Source organism: Apis dorsata, unplaced genomic scaffold, assembly GCF_000469605.1.
Source record: "Apis dorsata unplaced genomic scaffold, Apis dorsata 1.3 scaffold_5, whole genome shotgun sequence".
NCBI lineage: Eukaryota > Metazoa > Arthropoda > Insecta > Hymenoptera > Apidae > Apis > Apis dorsata.
In genome coordinates this window covers 570,748-587,771 of record NW_006263308.1, presented here as the reverse complement: position 1 = coordinate 587,771, position 17,024 = coordinate 570,748, and the positions used below count along the sequence as shown (strand labels likewise).

General features: G+C 28.1%; 4 protein-coding genes across 8 annotated transcripts in view; 2 read left to right on the top strand and 2 right to left on the bottom strand.

Moving 5' to 3' along the window:
• Nucleotides 1-1,770: 1,770 nt before the first annotated feature.
• On the top strand, nucleotides 1,771-3,590 carry LOC102679890 (gem-associated protein 2). Its single transcript, XM_006607505.2, has 5 exons — nucleotides 1,771-2,136; nucleotides 2,198-2,282; nucleotides 2,392-2,550; nucleotides 2,618-2,905; nucleotides 3,422-3,590. Exons 1-5 carry the CDS (start codon nucleotides 2,030-2,032, stop codon nucleotides 3,512-3,514), a joined length of 732 nt encoding a protein of 243 aa, XP_006607568.1. The 5' UTR covers nucleotides 1,771-2,029; the 3' UTR covers nucleotides 3,515-3,590.
• LOC102680027 (ubiquitin-like protein 4A) lies at nucleotides 3,085-5,471 on the bottom strand. 2 transcript variants are annotated; one of them, XM_031508633.1, is made up of 4 exons: nucleotides 5,149-5,471; nucleotides 4,465-4,586; nucleotides 4,117-4,222; nucleotides 3,085-4,038 (listed from the first exon to the last, which is right to left on the bottom strand). In XM_031508633.1, exons 2-4 carry the CDS (start codon nucleotides 4,510-4,512, stop codon nucleotides 3,740-3,742), a joined length of 453 nt encoding a protein of 150 aa, XP_031364493.1. In that variant the 5' UTR covers nucleotides 4,513-4,586; nucleotides 5,149-5,471; the 3' UTR covers nucleotides 3,085-3,739. The 2 variants fall into 2 exon arrangements, with proteins under 2 accessions (XP_031364493.1, XP_006607569.1); XM_006607506.2 differs by lacking the exon at nucleotides 5,149-5,471 and having other exon boundaries at nucleotides 4,465-4,909.
• LOC102680152 (ribonuclease H2 subunit A) lies at nucleotides 4,439-7,410 on the top strand. The gene is made up of 3 exons (XM_006607508.2): nucleotides 4,439-4,710; nucleotides 5,016-5,218; nucleotides 5,846-7,410. The coding sequence occupies exons 2-3, from the start codon at nucleotides 5,081-5,083 to the stop codon at nucleotides 6,689-6,691; spliced, it is 984 nt and encodes a 327-aa protein (XP_006607571.1). The 5' UTR covers nucleotides 4,439-4,710; nucleotides 5,016-5,080; the 3' UTR covers nucleotides 6,692-7,410.
• LOC102680362 overlaps nucleotides 6,650-17,024 on the bottom strand; it is a 56,830-nt gene continuing 46,455 nt past the window's right edge. For 2 of the 4 annotated variants that reach the window (XM_006607510.2, XM_006607511.2), the window contains exons 2-6: nucleotides 12,511-12,716; nucleotides 11,573-11,708; nucleotides 10,685-10,824; nucleotides 9,177-9,444; nucleotides 6,650-7,959 (exon numbers count right to left, since the gene is read on the bottom strand). In XM_006607510.2, coding sequence (XP_006607573.1) covers nucleotides 7,892-7,959; nucleotides 9,177-9,444; nucleotides 10,685-10,824; nucleotides 11,573-11,708; nucleotides 12,511-12,716 — 818 coding nt within the window. In that variant the 3' untranslated portion in view covers nucleotides 6,650-7,891. Of the gene's footprint in view, nucleotides 7,960-9,176; nucleotides 9,445-10,684; nucleotides 10,825-11,572; nucleotides 11,709-12,510; nucleotides 12,717-13,242; nucleotides 13,675-17,024 lie in introns of those variants that run through there. The other 2 variants (XM_006607509.2, XM_006607512.2) reach the window with 2 other exon arrangements.

The window sequence follows — 17,024 nt, the reverse complement described above, 5'->3', positions numbered from 1 at the left end:
GAACCAATGTTTTATATTATAGATTTTAAAAAACTTGAATCACTTTATTAATTGTTATAACAATATATTTTTTAAATATTTAATTATTAAATCTTACTTAAATTAAGAAATTTAATTAAATAATAAAATTTCAAAAATATTTTTTCTCTAATCTTCTTCATTCATTTAGAAAATTCAATTTTGAGAAATTAAAAGAAAAGCATAAAGCTTATTAGAATAACAATACAATATTTCAAAAATACTGTATTTTAGAATTATTATTATCACAAAGATAATTTCCAAAAATTAATAGAAGAACATAAAGGAGTAATATTATTTATTTAATTATTTCATTATTTTTATTTTTAAAGATACACAACACAAAAATACAGTACAAGATGCGGTAATATGATCAAATGTAACTAAAAATACCATGAGAGCAAATAATAAAAATTGCAGAGATAAAAAGGAAGTCATAAAACGTCGAGCTCCTAGTGAGTTAAAGACACTGGCAGGCTAAACTTATTTCTGAAAAAGACAAGGCGTCTGAAATTCCCGTTTCTGTTTTGGGGCTATCAAACTGGAGAGAAACTTCGCCAAGCTTTTTCCCAACCTCGACAATGGCCCAGTGAAATAAAGACGCGAAGACTTTAATAACAGAGACCAGCAAGGGAAGGCAGACAAATAGCCGGCTTTCCCTTTGTGCCGTGAAAGAGGCGCAACCTCTTTTTCTCTCTCTTTTTCTCTCTCTTTTTATGTTATCCCACCAAAGATCCTATCCCGCCAGAAATTTCGTTTCGAGGCCTTGAAGTATCGTTAATTTGTATGGAAATACAGGATGGATTATAAACCATAGGTTGGCTTTCTTAAGATATCTTGAAGGCAAATTATTTCACAAAGAGATGGTGGATAATAGTGAAAATCATTTTTTAATATTTATCGCGATGTTTTCTTTCATTCTGATTGTATTTATTTTGTTATTATATGTATATTTATAATATATATATATTTTTGTATTTTTATACATATATATTATTTATCCCAATAATAGTTGATTTATAGTGCTTGATGAAATAATGGTTGATCTATACTACTTATCGAATAATATATTTATTACATTTTATATTATAGTATATATTTTTAAGTTTTTATATTTGTTATTATGTATAATACAATATATAAGAATACAAAAAAATAAATATAGTATATATAAATATGACATATAGAAATATCAAAAATATATAAAATATATATCAAAATTATAAATATAAATATATAGATCTCCGGCGATATATAAATTTTGTTAAAATTTGTAATGAATAGTTTTAACAAGACAAATCATAAAACTAATTAATTGGTGCTATTTCTTAAATAATTTGAAAATATAGACAAAGAGAGTAACTAGAGAAAAAAAGACAGAGATAGTGTAAAAATATAGAAATCAGCGCCATCTTCAGAGTGCCATAAATGAAACACAAAAAAATAAATAGGATAAGAATTGATGTGCAGCGTCATCTCTTGAATACTAAAAACATTTATTTAAAGGATAAGGTAGAATAAAAATTAAAGATAAATCAAAATATAGTGTTCAAAAATGACACTGAACTCTTATTTTAGTTTATCCTGTTTTTAAATATTTAAGCACTCAAGAAATAGCCTTATTGATCGATTTTTAAATTTATATTGTAAGATTCTCTTAATAATATTCTGTTGTCGATAATAGTTTATAAGTTTGAACATTTTTCAAAGAGATGGCGCTAAATAAATACTAAATATAGTTTACATATTTAATTAGGCAGATTAATTTTTTTTATTTATTTTATTATTTATTTTATTCAGATGCATAAATTCAATATGTCTCCTTCGAATATTTTTTTCCTAATTAATACCTTGCATCATAAAAATATGAAAAGAATATGAAATATGAAAACTTTGTACTAAATTTACATAGAGGGGGTGACCATAAATAACTTCATCTGAAAGAAACAATATAACCTATTTATAGATTGAAATAAATAATTTTAATAATTATTTAAAAATAATAAGAAAAATGACAGATTATTTAGCAAAACCTGCTTTCGTTGTTGGAGAAATTGATGAGGATCTTAACCTATCCTTGCCTCCAACTTCCGGAGAAGAATATATTAAAAGAGTAGTGTAAGTAAAAGATTAAATAATTATCAAAAATCGAATAATTAAATTTATGATATTATTACAGAATAGAAGCGCAGAAATGTGCTGATATTGTAGTAGCCGACATTGATCGGAAACATTTTGGGAAACCTACAATTGATGTCGAACCTGTAAGTTTGCAAACGATGTTTTACAATCGTTTATACGAGAAATTAGAATTCTACACTTGTTAGAATTTAAACAACATATATAATAATTATGTAAACGCAACGTTATAAGTTATCAGGCTGTATGGAGGCACCACCATGGCTTGGCCCTTCGCTTGATTGGCAGTTATATCAAGTATCAGACTTTTCCAATATCAGATTATATATAAGTCAATTGAAAAATGAAATTCAATCATTAAAACGTAAATGGAAACGTCCAAAAATTGATATGGTATTTACTAAAATTTTTTGAATGTTTGCTATATATTTGCCTTAATGTTAACATCTTAATTTTACAGCCAAGTATTGATGATGAAAAAGGTTGGATCAAATTTTGTTCAAGTAATGATAAGGAAAAAACAAGAATTGCTCCAACATTGGATATCATCTTTTGTTTAAATCATCCAGAAGTAGAACAAATATTAGAATATTTAGTGGAACACATTGAAACACTGGAAAAGATAGAATATGAATTGGGTCAATGGATATATGCATTGCTAGTTGTTCTGCAAATGCCATTAACTCCAGATACATGTTCCTGTTTAAGATCTTTGGCTAGAACATGTTCAATCATGCGTGCAAAATCGGTAATAAAGAATATTAGAAAAGCAATATTTTTTATTTTTTAACAAATCAATTTTATTGCATATTTGTATATTAAATTTGTCATTGACATTAATCAGGAAGTAAATTAAAATAATAGTTAAAAAAAAAATTCATCATTTGTATTAAAATGAAACAAAAATTGTTTACAGATTTTTTTTTAATTAATTCACCATTTAACAAGCAGAAGATTCCAACTTCGGAATTCTGATTTAAATTAAATTTCCATATGCATTAAATAAATTTATTCATAAAAATTAATAATTTGATTTTGAATTTAAATTTTCAACAAACTACTTTATATTTTGCACTTATTAATAAATTTAAATAAAAAATTATTTATTTTTCTATTTTATTTTTCTAATGTTATCAACAAATGCAAAACGAAAAATAACTTGTTCTAAAAATTTCGTAAAAATCAATAATCCGAAGTTGGGTCATTTCTTGTGAATTTTAATTGTGTCTACTTTTTTATTCTTTTTTTTCGTTTATTTTTTTAGAAGAAACTGGAAATACATGAAATAGGAGCACTGAATTTATTTATATGTCTAGTTGCGAGATATTTCCGTCAATTGGATTTGGCCGATCCTTAAAACCATCTAATTTTTATTGAAGTGCAATTTAAATTATTTACTTTGTGTATGATTTAATAAAATCGACCTTTTAATACATTTGTATTGTTTTTTTGCACACCTTTCCCTTTACTTAAAATATACTACTGGTTATTAGGGTACAATGAGGCAACATTTTTTAATTAAATAAAAGTGTATTACAATAATCAAATAATAAGTGAGAAATTGAAAAACCGAAGTTTATTCTTAAGCTATATTCTCTTGGTCCTGAAGAAGTGCAGTTGCTAATCTTTCTAAGTCATCATAACTAAGATTATTCACTTTATTCTTTAGGTCTTTTATCAATTCATTGATTATTGACTCTGTTTCTGATTCTGTATAATAATGCCTCAGAACTCTAGAAATTTCATCTCGTAAGAGATACATGCCAGACTTGCTATGTGAAGCCTTTCCCTCACTAGATCCTTCCTCTGTCTTTTTAATAACCAAAAGATTTAACTTGCTTCCATCTTTGATTCCTGGATAAAAACTTAGTGGATTTTCATCTGAAAATTTGTTTCATCAAAATATTAAATTGTTAATCTAAAAAAATTAACTTATTTTCTTTGTAGTTTGAATCTCACCAGCTAATGCCTTGCCCGTAAGCAACAGTCTCTGATGTGGAACATCTATACCCAAAAGATCGCTGACTTTGTGCTTTAACTGAAGAACTGTATCCGAAGGTGTAATCTATTACAATAAACAATTACTTAATAAAATTTCAACATGCCATAAAATGTATTTAAGCAGCATTAAAACCATTTTAAATGTGAAAAGACATCAAAATTAAGTGATTATTTTAAAATATGGAAAAGATACCATCTTTGAATCTGATAAATTTCTAGAAACATCGTCAGCGGCTGACAAAAAATTTATCGTGTAACGTTTCTTATAAATATAAAAAAAAAGAATCCAAGGTGCTGAGTACTCACGTCAACAACGCATTCTTTTCCTTGAAGCTTCTTCACGATAACTTTCATGATGTAATGTGCACGCCGAAGCGTCCGTAAACCAAAACGAATGTGTAAAATCAAATTCTTCTCAAGAACGGGACCTTTAATGACACCGATAAGGATTCGAGCATTTTATTGTGAGGTTATATTTTGCGACACACGATATTACTAACACACGGCGTCATCAACTATTTCTACCGAGGACACGCGTACACATGCACACAGGTAGTCAGAAACCCTTAGACGTGCAAATACAGAAGTCGATACTGAATGTTCTTTATCGATAGATACGTGTCATCGAGATTTTCCTTTTCTTCTCTTTTTAAACATTTAATCAATCATTTTATTAAATTCTTATAAAATATTTCGAAACATTGTGAATTTTTTAGTTTTATTAATTATTCTTTTGCTATTTAAGAAAACGATGTTCACTTGTATCAAAAAATCATTTATTATACTTCGATACGATTTATCGATACTCATGTCATAAATTTTGGCGGTTAGTCTAAATGTTAATATTTTATTTTGAGGTTAAGTTATACATTTTTCGACTGATAAAAAACACATAAACATTAAGAAGAACAAAACAAATATTATGAGTAATGTTAAAGAAATAACATTGGACGAAAATTGTATTAATCATTCTAAAGATATTAAAATTACCTGCAGAGATGATCTAACCCCGTATTTTAAAGCCTGGGATCACAGCAACAATAAAGTTCACTTGTCAAAGGTAAATATGTATATATATATGTAAATATATTCACACATATATATATAAAAAAGAAGAATATATTTTATTTATTCCAATAAAATTTTTTGTTTTCTTATTTTTCTTATTTTCTCATTTAATTCAATTGTTAGTTTCTTAAAATATCACTAAAACCACAACATAATATGAGGTTATTAAGTATTGATAAAATTTAGAACATAATTTGATTTTTTCTTAATAAATATTAAAAACATGATAAACATTATTTCAAATAGCATGCAACTTTCTACTGTTATGATTTTTAATTGTCCTTTTACAATACATAAAATTATAAATATAAATTAGTTATATCATTAATGAAATATATAAAATATTTAAAAATATTTATAAAAATGATTAAATTTTATAGAATCTCATAAAAAATGATTGAAAAACAGCAAATAAATAACTATATTATATATATATATATATATATTCTATTATATTAATATAAGAATATAAAATAAACTTTTTTACAAATAAATATTATTTAATTGTTAAGTCATTGATTTTTTCAATAATACATTTCTAATTAATATTCATTCGTGAATAATTTTTCAAACAAAATGTGTGTTTAATGTCATCTTCTCCATTTCAAATTTTTCTTAGGTACCACAAATATGTAAGGATGAACCGTGTCAGCTTGGTATCGACGAGGCTGGACGTGGGCCAGTCCTTGGGCCCATGGTTTATGGAATTTCTTACGCACCTCTATCCGAAAAACAGCTTCTCGTGGATCTAGGTTGTGCTGATTCCAAGAGTTTGACAGAGGAAAAAAGAGATACAATTTTCGATAAAATTTGTGAACAGTACAAGACAATAGGTTGGGCTGTGGATGTCATATCTCCTAATGTTATTTCAAATAGCATGTATCGTCGTGTAAAGATTTCTCTGAACGAGGTGTCTATGAATTCCGCGATTGAGCTAGCTAAATTAGTGATTGAAGCTGGTGCAAGGATCACGGAGATCTATGTAGACACGATAGGTAAGCCAGAAAAGTATCAAGCCAAATTGGAACAAATTTTTCCAAATATAAAGATAACAGTCGCGAAGAAGGCCGACTCCACGTATCCTATTGTCAGTGCTGCCAGTATTTGCGCTAAAGTCTCTCGTGATCATGCTATAAGAGCTTGGCAATTTCTCGAAGGGTCGATAATGACAGAATACGGAAGTGGATATCCAAATGATCCAGAGACTAAAAAATGGCTGTCCGAAAATGTGGATCCCGTATTTGGGTTTCCGCGTATAGTCAGATTCAGCTGGTCTACCGCTGAAAAGATTCTGGAATCAGATGCCTTATCCGTTGAATGGGAAGAAATGGAAGACGTAAGGAATCCTGGGGAGCAGAAGATTTCCAGTTTCTTTGCCAAATCACCAGATAAATCTTTCAAATCTCAAAAAAAGCGGCATCAATTTTTTACCGAAAGATGCCTCTTCAATACTTCCACATTATGATTTTTCTAATTTATATGCGATACAAGTAATATATACACCCACACGCACGCATACAGAGTTACAATTAAAAAGCTATTTCGAACTAAAATTTTTGTCTGATCCATCGACGTAAACGCCGTTTTATTTATCAGAACGTTAAATTAAAGATAAAAGTTCAATTTATGTACATATGTACAGTGTGCATTTTTACAGTAAAATACGATATGCAAAGAGTGGTTTTCCAACTCACTCTATGTATTTCACTTGTAATTAACAATTAGGAATGTTATTTAGCGTAAAATGTTCTTTGGTAAAATACACTCTACATTCACACACGTACACACGATTCACAATAATTTCTAGAATAACATACATATCTCTGCAGTTGATTAATAGCGACTAGATTGATAAAAGCTATGTCAAGAACACTCTCACCGGATTAAAATGTTTTTTTGCTCTCTCATGCAACTGGACGATAGAAACACTCGTGTACAATTAGAATATAAATATGCTCAGCATTCATTCGTTCATTCATTCATTCGTTCATTGTTATTGATTATTTGTTCATTCATTTTGTGATTTCCTTAACAATAAAAGACAATAAAAGAGAAGGAAAGAAAAGTACATAGAGCGGCAATTTCAAGAATCTGAAGATACAAACATAGATTTATAAATCGAGTTTGTTTTTTAAACTTTGTTTTCTTGTATCAACAATTGAATAAAATCTTTTTTTCAAGTAACCATATGATGATATATTTAATGAATCCTTAAATTTCTATGCATCTTATATATAAAAATCTAGAATTTCAAATTTCAAATTTAAGGATTTTAAATTAAATCTATAAAAATATTTTAAATCCTAAAATTTAGAATTTAAATTTAAAACTTTCAGAGATATATCAAGCTTGTACAAGAGTATATAGAGAAAAAGTGTCGAAAGTATACAAATTGATGGAAGATGCACAGAGATTTATAAAGTGATTCAGCAAGTACGAATTTACAACACCCGTCTTTTCATTCTCTAACTTTATAACATACTGACATATATTTTTATTAAGTATATTCTCTCGTCTATGTTCTCACTAACTTCACTAACTGCGATTATAAAAAATAGAAACAACACGGATAATTTAGTACACCAGAGATCTCCATATGTCACAATTTGAGGAGACCTGAAAAGGATGAGCACGAAAAGGACGATGCACCACATCTTGAGTCTTCTTATCGTAGAATCAATATACTTGTCATCAAAAGAAAGATGCATGGTGCTAACATGTTGCTTCCGCTTCCTGAAACATAAATTAAAACTAGTATTGAATAAAGAAAAAAAGATAAAAAAAAAAATGTTATGAAAAAATTGAAACATATCGTGGCTTTAATTCAATCGATATTGGCGAGGGAATTGCATTCACAGTTACTGACACACAAGTTTACTGACATCACGTATGCATCCATAAGTCAGCAAATTGTCGGCAAACGAACATGTCTCTGATTCGTTGTCACAATTTTTTTAACCATATTTCTACGTAGATAGATGGATTTTTCTTTCTTGGCATCGATCTTGACGATTAATGTTTCAGTAGTTTGGGATCATTTATAGATTTTTCTTTCCAGAGAAAAATATTGGAACATTTGAAACTGAAGATAGATTAACACATATTTTAAAAAATTTAAGATAATTAAGATTATTTTAAAATTATCAAATTACCATTTTAATTCAAATTTAAATTTGAATATAACAAATTTTTAAATTTATATATAATTTTTTTTAATTTTTAAATTTTACTAATATATAATTTTTATTAGTAAGTATCTTATGATATGTGATATTTATACGAACATAAAATTATTTATTACAATCTAATGAAATAATAAGTTATATATTATTATATAAATATATTATTAAAGAATATAAATGTGAAATATATTCATATTGAAAAATTGGTATAATTATTATCATCCATAAATTTATTGTATGAGGGTTACTTCAAATGATATATCATGATTTTCATGTTATTGGAAAGAATTTCATATTTCTATAATATCTTTCTTCAATAATCAATAAATTATCAACTATGATTTTTGTTATTTAACAAAACCTTTTTTTATCAATATATATTAATTTTCATAATAAATAAATCATATAATTAATCTATTTTTGAACATATTTTTTACAGGATCCATATAAAATGAAAAATGAGAACCACTGAATCTCCTCCGCCAAGTGCACGCGTCCTTAAGCGATCTCTTCAAAGTGCTTTTCCTTCAGAATAGAAGCTTCCACGAAAAACTGTCGTTCTACATTTTTGATGCTTTTCGTCCAGAGGAATAACTTTTTTATGACTTTACTTTGAGAAATATCATACAGGATAATTTAAATATATATTCCAGACAGCATGTGTCTTAGAGATGTCCATTTCATATCATAACGTCATAAATGTATTAAAATATAATACAAAAAGAGTTGAAAATCAATCATATATATTTATATGTATCATTTTCTTACCCCCTAAGATATGTTCCGCATGCGTATGGCCTTGCGCCCTTGTCTCCCTGCTCTCCATAACGGGCATCTTGAGGGGCCTTTCACCCTCTATGCTGAGCTCGTTCGATTTCCAATATACAGTCGCTATCGTTGCCAGGCATTTGATCTTCAGATCACCCCTCTTGAAGTGCTTCGTACGCAGACGAAACTCCAGACCTAGCACAGCCGTTTCCAAACCCTCGCGATCCACCTCGGTGATGTGAGGCCCTCTTAAGTATTGCGTGTCAACCTGAGTCAAAAAAAAAAAAAAAAAACAAGAAGCCGGAAAAAAATGAGACCAAAGAGTTTTTTCCAATATACTACACGTTTAAAAAAAAAAAAAAAAAACAAGAAGATGGAAAAAAATGAGACCAAAGAGTTATTTCTCATATACTACACGTTTAAGAAAAATAAAAGCATTTGTGATTTTGCTCGTCACATTTGAACACGTGATCAAATTGAATTGCGCTTCAGCAGACTTTGAAAAAATAATTGATATGCAAGAGGATAGAAATAATTTATTAACAAATGTTTAACTAAAATCTGGATTGGATAATTGTTAATAGAACGGACGATAAACTTATAAGAATCTATTATATGACTATAAAAGATTTTTATAAAAACTATTCTTTTCGTAGAGAGATTTTGGATTCAGATTAAAGAGAATGGCGAATTGAATGAAGTGTTAAATTATTTATGTTTAATATTTATTGAAAAGTGATGAACAAGAATATCCGGGTTAAATAATATGGTCATATATATGGGATATACATAGAGATCATAAAATTAGTCTAAGTTAAGGTAAGCATGTTTTGCCTTTCTGTGCAAGGAAATTGACAGAAATGAGAGGAGATAAGAACTTGAAACTTTGACTAAGAACTTTAACGAAGTTATCCCTATATTTTATTTAAATATTGGACACATAATTTCTTGCAACGTAAAGAATACAATTTTTTCAATATTTTAATCATTTAACTTTTTATAGAAATTTAAACTGATATTTTTAAAAAAAATTGTTTCTCTTTGTTTAAATTCATATTTAATCTCTCTTTAAACATAAAAATGAATATCTTATATTCATAATCTTTAGAAAATTATAATATTTTCAAGCAATTCTGAGAATTTTTTCTTAATATCTCTATTTCCAAGTAATCATATAAGCGCATATAATGGTATCCATAAATGGTGTTGTTCTGATGGAATGAATTTACAACGCTGCCACACCATTTATAACACTTCAATTAGTCGCTTTAAACGATCCACATCGCTCGTCCAATTAACGCAACATCGTTGCCTGATGCAACATCACGCTATTCTTCTGAAAATCGATATACTTGTGGTAAGGGCAAGAATAACGGACAATGGAAGAATTTGAACTTGACTGGTGCAATTACAGGGATAAGAGTAAGGATAAAAGAAATGTCACAGAATTTCACAATACTTTGACAACCATGAACGATTTAACACCGCCACATTTTTAAGTCACTTACAGGCTCCCCGTTGATGAACCAGCTGAGTATGGCAGCTGGTTTCGATTTCGCCGAAGTGCAATTGAACCGAACCACATCACCGACCTGATAACGATGCCTTCCTGGTCTACCAGTGATAATGGGACCGTCTTCCGGTAGAGCTGCAATTTGTTACAATTTTTCGTTACAATTACTTTTAAACTACTTTTTACTATTAAAATTATAAGAATGAGAAAAAATTATGAAGAAATAACAAAAAATTATTTCAAAGAGTTATTACTATTAATTTATTTTTGATACTTTCGTTTTTAAATTATTTTATAATTTTTAAATCATTATTTTATAATTTTTAAATCATTATTTTATCATTTTAAAATCTTTCTTTTATTTTTTGAATGGTAAATTTGTGCAATTTGTGCAATTATTTTGAAATTTAGAAAAGTGCATAATTTTTTTTTAAAAATGGAATAAAATTTTACAATTTCTACTAGCCATATTATAAAAAAAAATAATTAATGATAATATAAAATAAAATTAATATTAAATTTAATATTAAAATTCAAAATATAAAATCTGAATTCAATCAACTTAATTAATCTTGTTTAATTTTAACTATTAAAATGATGTTCTATTATTAAAATTATATTAACTTTTCTTCCACAATATAAAGATAAATCTTTTTTTTTTTTTTTTTAAGAAAGAAACAAATATTAATAAGAAATATAGTTTAAAATTGATTTACTTTTCTCTATGGTAAATGGAATGGAACTAATGGTAAATCTCTATGGATCTGTCACAGTAGATCCAACAGAGAAAAGATGGTTGGTATTTTTGTTGGGTTGAAAAAAAAACACTTCCTGCTTGTGAAGGAAATATCAACCGATGCAACGATTTATAAATGTTTCTTACCCACTACCAGCATATCCGAGTGATCGGAAACCGTTTGGAAATATGGCGCCTCGGCTAACACTTCACATCTGTATCTTCCGGTGCTCATTAAATTCACAGAATGGAGAACGACCGATCTTTCGGTTGAATTGTGAATCTAGAAAAGAAAATGGTTCTCTCTGTATTTTCTTGAACCAATTAATTAAACTTATACCATTCCTCGAATCGTTTAACTATTCTAACCTCTTATATATTAGTGAATTCTTCCTAGTAACATTATATGTTTGCTAAGAAATTATTTTTAATTAAAAACATTAATCTTATAGTATAATAGTTTTATTATATTATTAATCTGTTAGTATTATATTTGTATTAAATACTTATATATTTATATAATTTTATAATTATAAAAAATATTTTCATATTATTTTATTTATTTATTAGTATTAATACATTATTTAATTTTATATCCATTATTTTTTATATTTTTTTAATATTTTCATATGACTATAAAAATTTAATATTCATTAAAATAGCAATATGATATTTTAGATATATTTTCTAAAAGAATTAATTTTTGTCAAAAAATTATATAAACTTTTATTTTTTAATAAAAAAATAAAATAAATATATTAATAAATTCTAATTTTCAGAATTTTAGAAAATTAGCGTTCCATAATATTCCATAATATAATAATATGGATAGAATTGAATGGAAAGTTGATGTTTCTACATTTCTGACGTTTCTATATTCTATTCGCCAAAGATAAAAGAAATTTCAGATACGAAAATTTCTGGTGAAATTAGATACACCGGAAACAGACACGTCTAAAAGGAAGCCGGGCAATGATACGCGATAAAAATGAGAAGCAACGATCTTTAAATAGAAAGTACCACGATGTAAGGGGGTGCAATGGCACGAGACAAGGGAAAAAAAATCAATACAATATGATTCTTACGTTCGCCGTGACACCTGGCAGCTGAAAAACGAGCACAGGCGGCCTTTCCTGTGGTACGTATCGATAGAACTCGTTTCCGTCTTTGTACCATTTCACTGAGTACAACGTTTCCCCATCCAGATTGAAGTTGCATTCTAGTTTGATATTTTGACCACGGACTACGTGCTGCGGTACCACCAGTTCCAGCATTCTCAACGCAATCGTATCTGAAATCAAACAGGAAATTAACTGGAAAATAATTATTAAGAATAATTTGAAAATTTAATATCAATATATGTTAAAATTGCATTAAAAATCAAGAAATTAGGCTAAATAATATGAAGTTACAATATTACAACTTATTAGTAAATTATATATAGGTTATAATATCAACTCCTTAAGACCTATTTATAGATTAAATCTAGATTGTAATAATATGCATTAAATTAAATTTGAATTAAATTTTTATTAATTTTGGAAAAGAATAAAATATATCTTTTGAATACCAATTTTAAATGAATTGGCTCTAATAAATAAAAATAATTGGGTCTAATAAATGAAAATAATTGGGTCTAACAAATAAAAATAATAAGCATACACTAGAACTGGATTAAACCTAAATTTAATAGATCTAGATTTAAGTTTGATTTGGATTAAAATATCAAATCTAAGGATTTGGATTAAATTTATTGTATCCAAATCAAACTTGAGTTAACCTCTGCTCTACATCATATCTAAAGTACTTTACTCTACCTTTTTCCTAAAATTTAATAGAAAATAGAGGCTTGTATAACTTGATACTCCTTGGATCTATATCATTATAAAAGACAAAAGTATCAGATCTCTTTATAACACCTATCATTTTCTAAAACAAACTTATCGTCTCTATAAATCGTTTGTGGAGAATAGAGATGACAGAAAGAACTTACAAATTCTCGAAGCTTCAAAGAGAAAACTCCAGAGAGCGCGGGAATCGAAGCGTGACAGCGATAATCGTGTCGGCCAATGAATCGTTCGACGTTGGGAACGTGAAGCCATTCTCACGCGTGTTTGTGCACCGTTTCGAACAACGAGAGAACAATTCCATCGAATTGCCTTTTAACCTTCTGTTGATCCGATGCAACGTTTTTCCGAGCTTCGAGTTTTCCACGCGATCGTCCTCGTAACCGTGCACGCGATCGTTCCCTGAAAAAGGTTGTGGGGAAGCTTCTGCCGAATGTATTTCTCGATGGAAAACAGAGAACAGTAACTGGGATATTTTCATTTTCGAACGAATTTTCATTCCTGCTCGAATGTGTGTTTCTCACACGTCTCGGTATCTCGATGAAACGATATTGAAAATGGATGAAAATGAATTGCTAATTAGCATGGATAGTAATTAGTGTTACTGATAAAGCGAGAGTTTATACGTGGAAAAGCAAATACTGAAATACTTTTTTTAATGATAAGATATCCGAAACATGATATTTTAATTTGAAGAAGAAATAATATACGTTAACAAAAAAAGAATAAATATTTTATATTAAATATTATAAATATCACAATATAAATTAAATTTAACAAAGATATGAATTTTAGGAAATGTAATTTTTTCGAGAAATATTCGATGGTAAATTGTAATTATTTTATAATGTTAATTAGAGTTGATGGCAATTAAATGGCAATTACTATCATATCTTGGCTGAATTTATGTTATTTGACATAGCTTGAACAAACTATTGATTCATCAGCTTCTGTTTTGATATTTTGAATTAATTTGCAATATTAACAGTTTATGGAACAGGCGCTTTTAGCATGAACAATGGTTCATTCCCGGAGGCAATTTCAGAAAATGAAAATATAATTCATCTTTTTCTTTCAATTGTTATGTTCTTTTAAAATGATTGAAATATTTATATGAATATTTTAAAAATATATTGTATATTAAATTCTATAATTTAATTCTCTAAATATTTAATTCCTAAATAATATTTATTTAAAATTATTTAAATGACAATCGAAATAATTATATATTTACAAATTATAATTTGATTTTACATTTCATTATTTGTATCGCCTATACACTATATTTACATATAAATTTTAAAGCATATTTATTAATTGCAAAAGTATAGAATAATAAAATAAAATTTAATTCAATAAACTTACTAATTTATTTCAATAATATTGTTTTTAGCAAAAACTATTTGATTTGATTTTGAATAAATTACTTTGATTTTTTGAATTCATTAAAAAAATATTCATTGTCAAAATAATTCTAAAAAATTGTTACTACCATAAGAATATAATCTATACTAATTTTTTCAGATTTTGTAAAACACGAACGTATAATATCAATTTATGCAATTTATGCAATTCGTCGCTGTACCTTTATGAAACGAAAGGAGAAAGAGAGAGTTTGCAAGGAATTATGAGAGAAATAAAAGGATAAAGAGCTATTCCTATCGCTTATCTCGTGGCACGCTTCGATTTCATTTTCCTCGACTTTTTTAGCCCCATTACTTTTAAACGCGACGGGCATTAACTTCAGAATCGGCCGACATTAAGGACACACTTTGCAACAAAGAGAATTATCTTCTGTCGTAGCAGAGGAAGAATCATTGTCAGGTACTCCAGAACAGAAAGAGGAAATCTCAACATTCGTGTAAATGCAAGACACTTTAATCTAAAACCGAGTCTAGAAACATTTTTTTTTTTTTTCCTTCCTCCAATTGTTGTTCCTCAACGATTTTGTTCTACTGAAGAATTCTCCAATTCATAGAGCGTGTAATTTTTTCACTTGTGCTTTATAACAAGTTAGAAAAAAAAAAGTTCATAGAAACGAATTTCGAACATTTTTTTTTCTGTTCTGTCGATAAAATAGTATACCATTCTTTACCGCCGCGAGTTAATATCCCTAAACGACACTACAGATTGTCGTAAAATTACTAAAATTAAATTAGAACACCCTCTACATCCTCTGGAAAAAAAACAATTATCTTTTATCGAGTGACCTATTTTACCGAGCATCATTTTTCATTAAAGAAAATAATTTAAAAGTTAATCAATCTGATAATTACACTTTTAATATTTATCATGTGCACATGTATCATATAACATGTTCCTCTTTTTATTAGTCTCTTATCGTTAAAATTTAATCAAGATTATGTATATAATATATTGATTTTATTTTATTTAACAATTTTTTTTATTAAATTAGAATCATTAGAAATCTTAATCTTATGCAAATCATTAATACAAATCATTGTTATTTATAATTTTTTTTAATACAATTAATCATTATATCTTTAAAATTCATAAAATTAAATATATCTCATTGTCTTTTCAATTATATTTCGACTTTTCAAAAATTTTTGCAATAATCACAAAATTTAAAATAAAGATTATAGAGAATCAGAAGATAGTGGAACAAAAGATAAAACGAAGAATAGAATGGGACCATGTGTGGGTTTCTCGAAGAGAAAAAGTGGCATTCTTTGAAGAAAAGATAGTGAAACCTAGCGAGTGGTATCTGGCCCGGAAAAGTCGCGTGGCGTGAGTAGAAAAAAGTCTTGTTCCTCCAATTGTCGAGGGTCGTGATTCACAGCTGCAAAAACCGATCCAATTATTCCACGAATGCCTGGGGCGGGCCACTTTTATCGGCGCGGAACCGGCGCCGTTCATGCATCGATCGTAGCGCCACGTTGCGGCAACACGCAGAATTTTTCCACCGAGCAAGTTGTCGCCTCGCAACTAGCGCGGAATTGCGGCTTTGTTTCTGGTTGATGCGCGACAACTTTTCTTTTCACTCTGATGTGTGTTGTTCTTGTTTTCTGACTCTTCTTTCGCGTTACAAAAATAGTTACATAAAATCTGACAAATGTTCCAGTATTATTTTTTTTGTTTTTTAAGGTAAGTTGATGTTATATTTAGTTATATTTACGTTTAAGAATTAGAAATATTCAGACAATTATGACAAACTCTGAAGTGAATTCTTAAATAGAAGATCCTTTAAATAATATGGATTATTATTAGGAGAGAAGATACTTTCTATTAATGATAATAGGATTTATAGCTAAATATAATGATAATAGTTTGATTATATATGTATTATGATTATATATAGTTAGGTTTCCTAACTAAGCTAATTAGCAACATATAATGACCATAATACATTATTACTAAACTAATATTAATCTGTATAGATTAACTCATACGAAATATACTAGAGTGGAGAGATTTAAGAAGAACAATGGTCTATGAATTTGGCAACTATTATAACCTAACCTGTACAGAAAGGATTCAATGAAATCTATATAGACTGCGACTATGATCAAATTTTCTAGAACAATTTTATATTCTCAAATTGAGTCGTATTTAAAAATTGAGGATATTTTTTACACGAAAAAGGCAGGATTGGCTCGGGGACAAATATTTTTCCATCGGTCTGGAAATCGCTTGTTACTTTGCACCGTAGGTGCTCTTGGATCGACAAAGAGTTGCCTTTCGTTGAATCCACGGAGTGTCGGCAGAGTCGAAGAAGGGTGGTACGATGG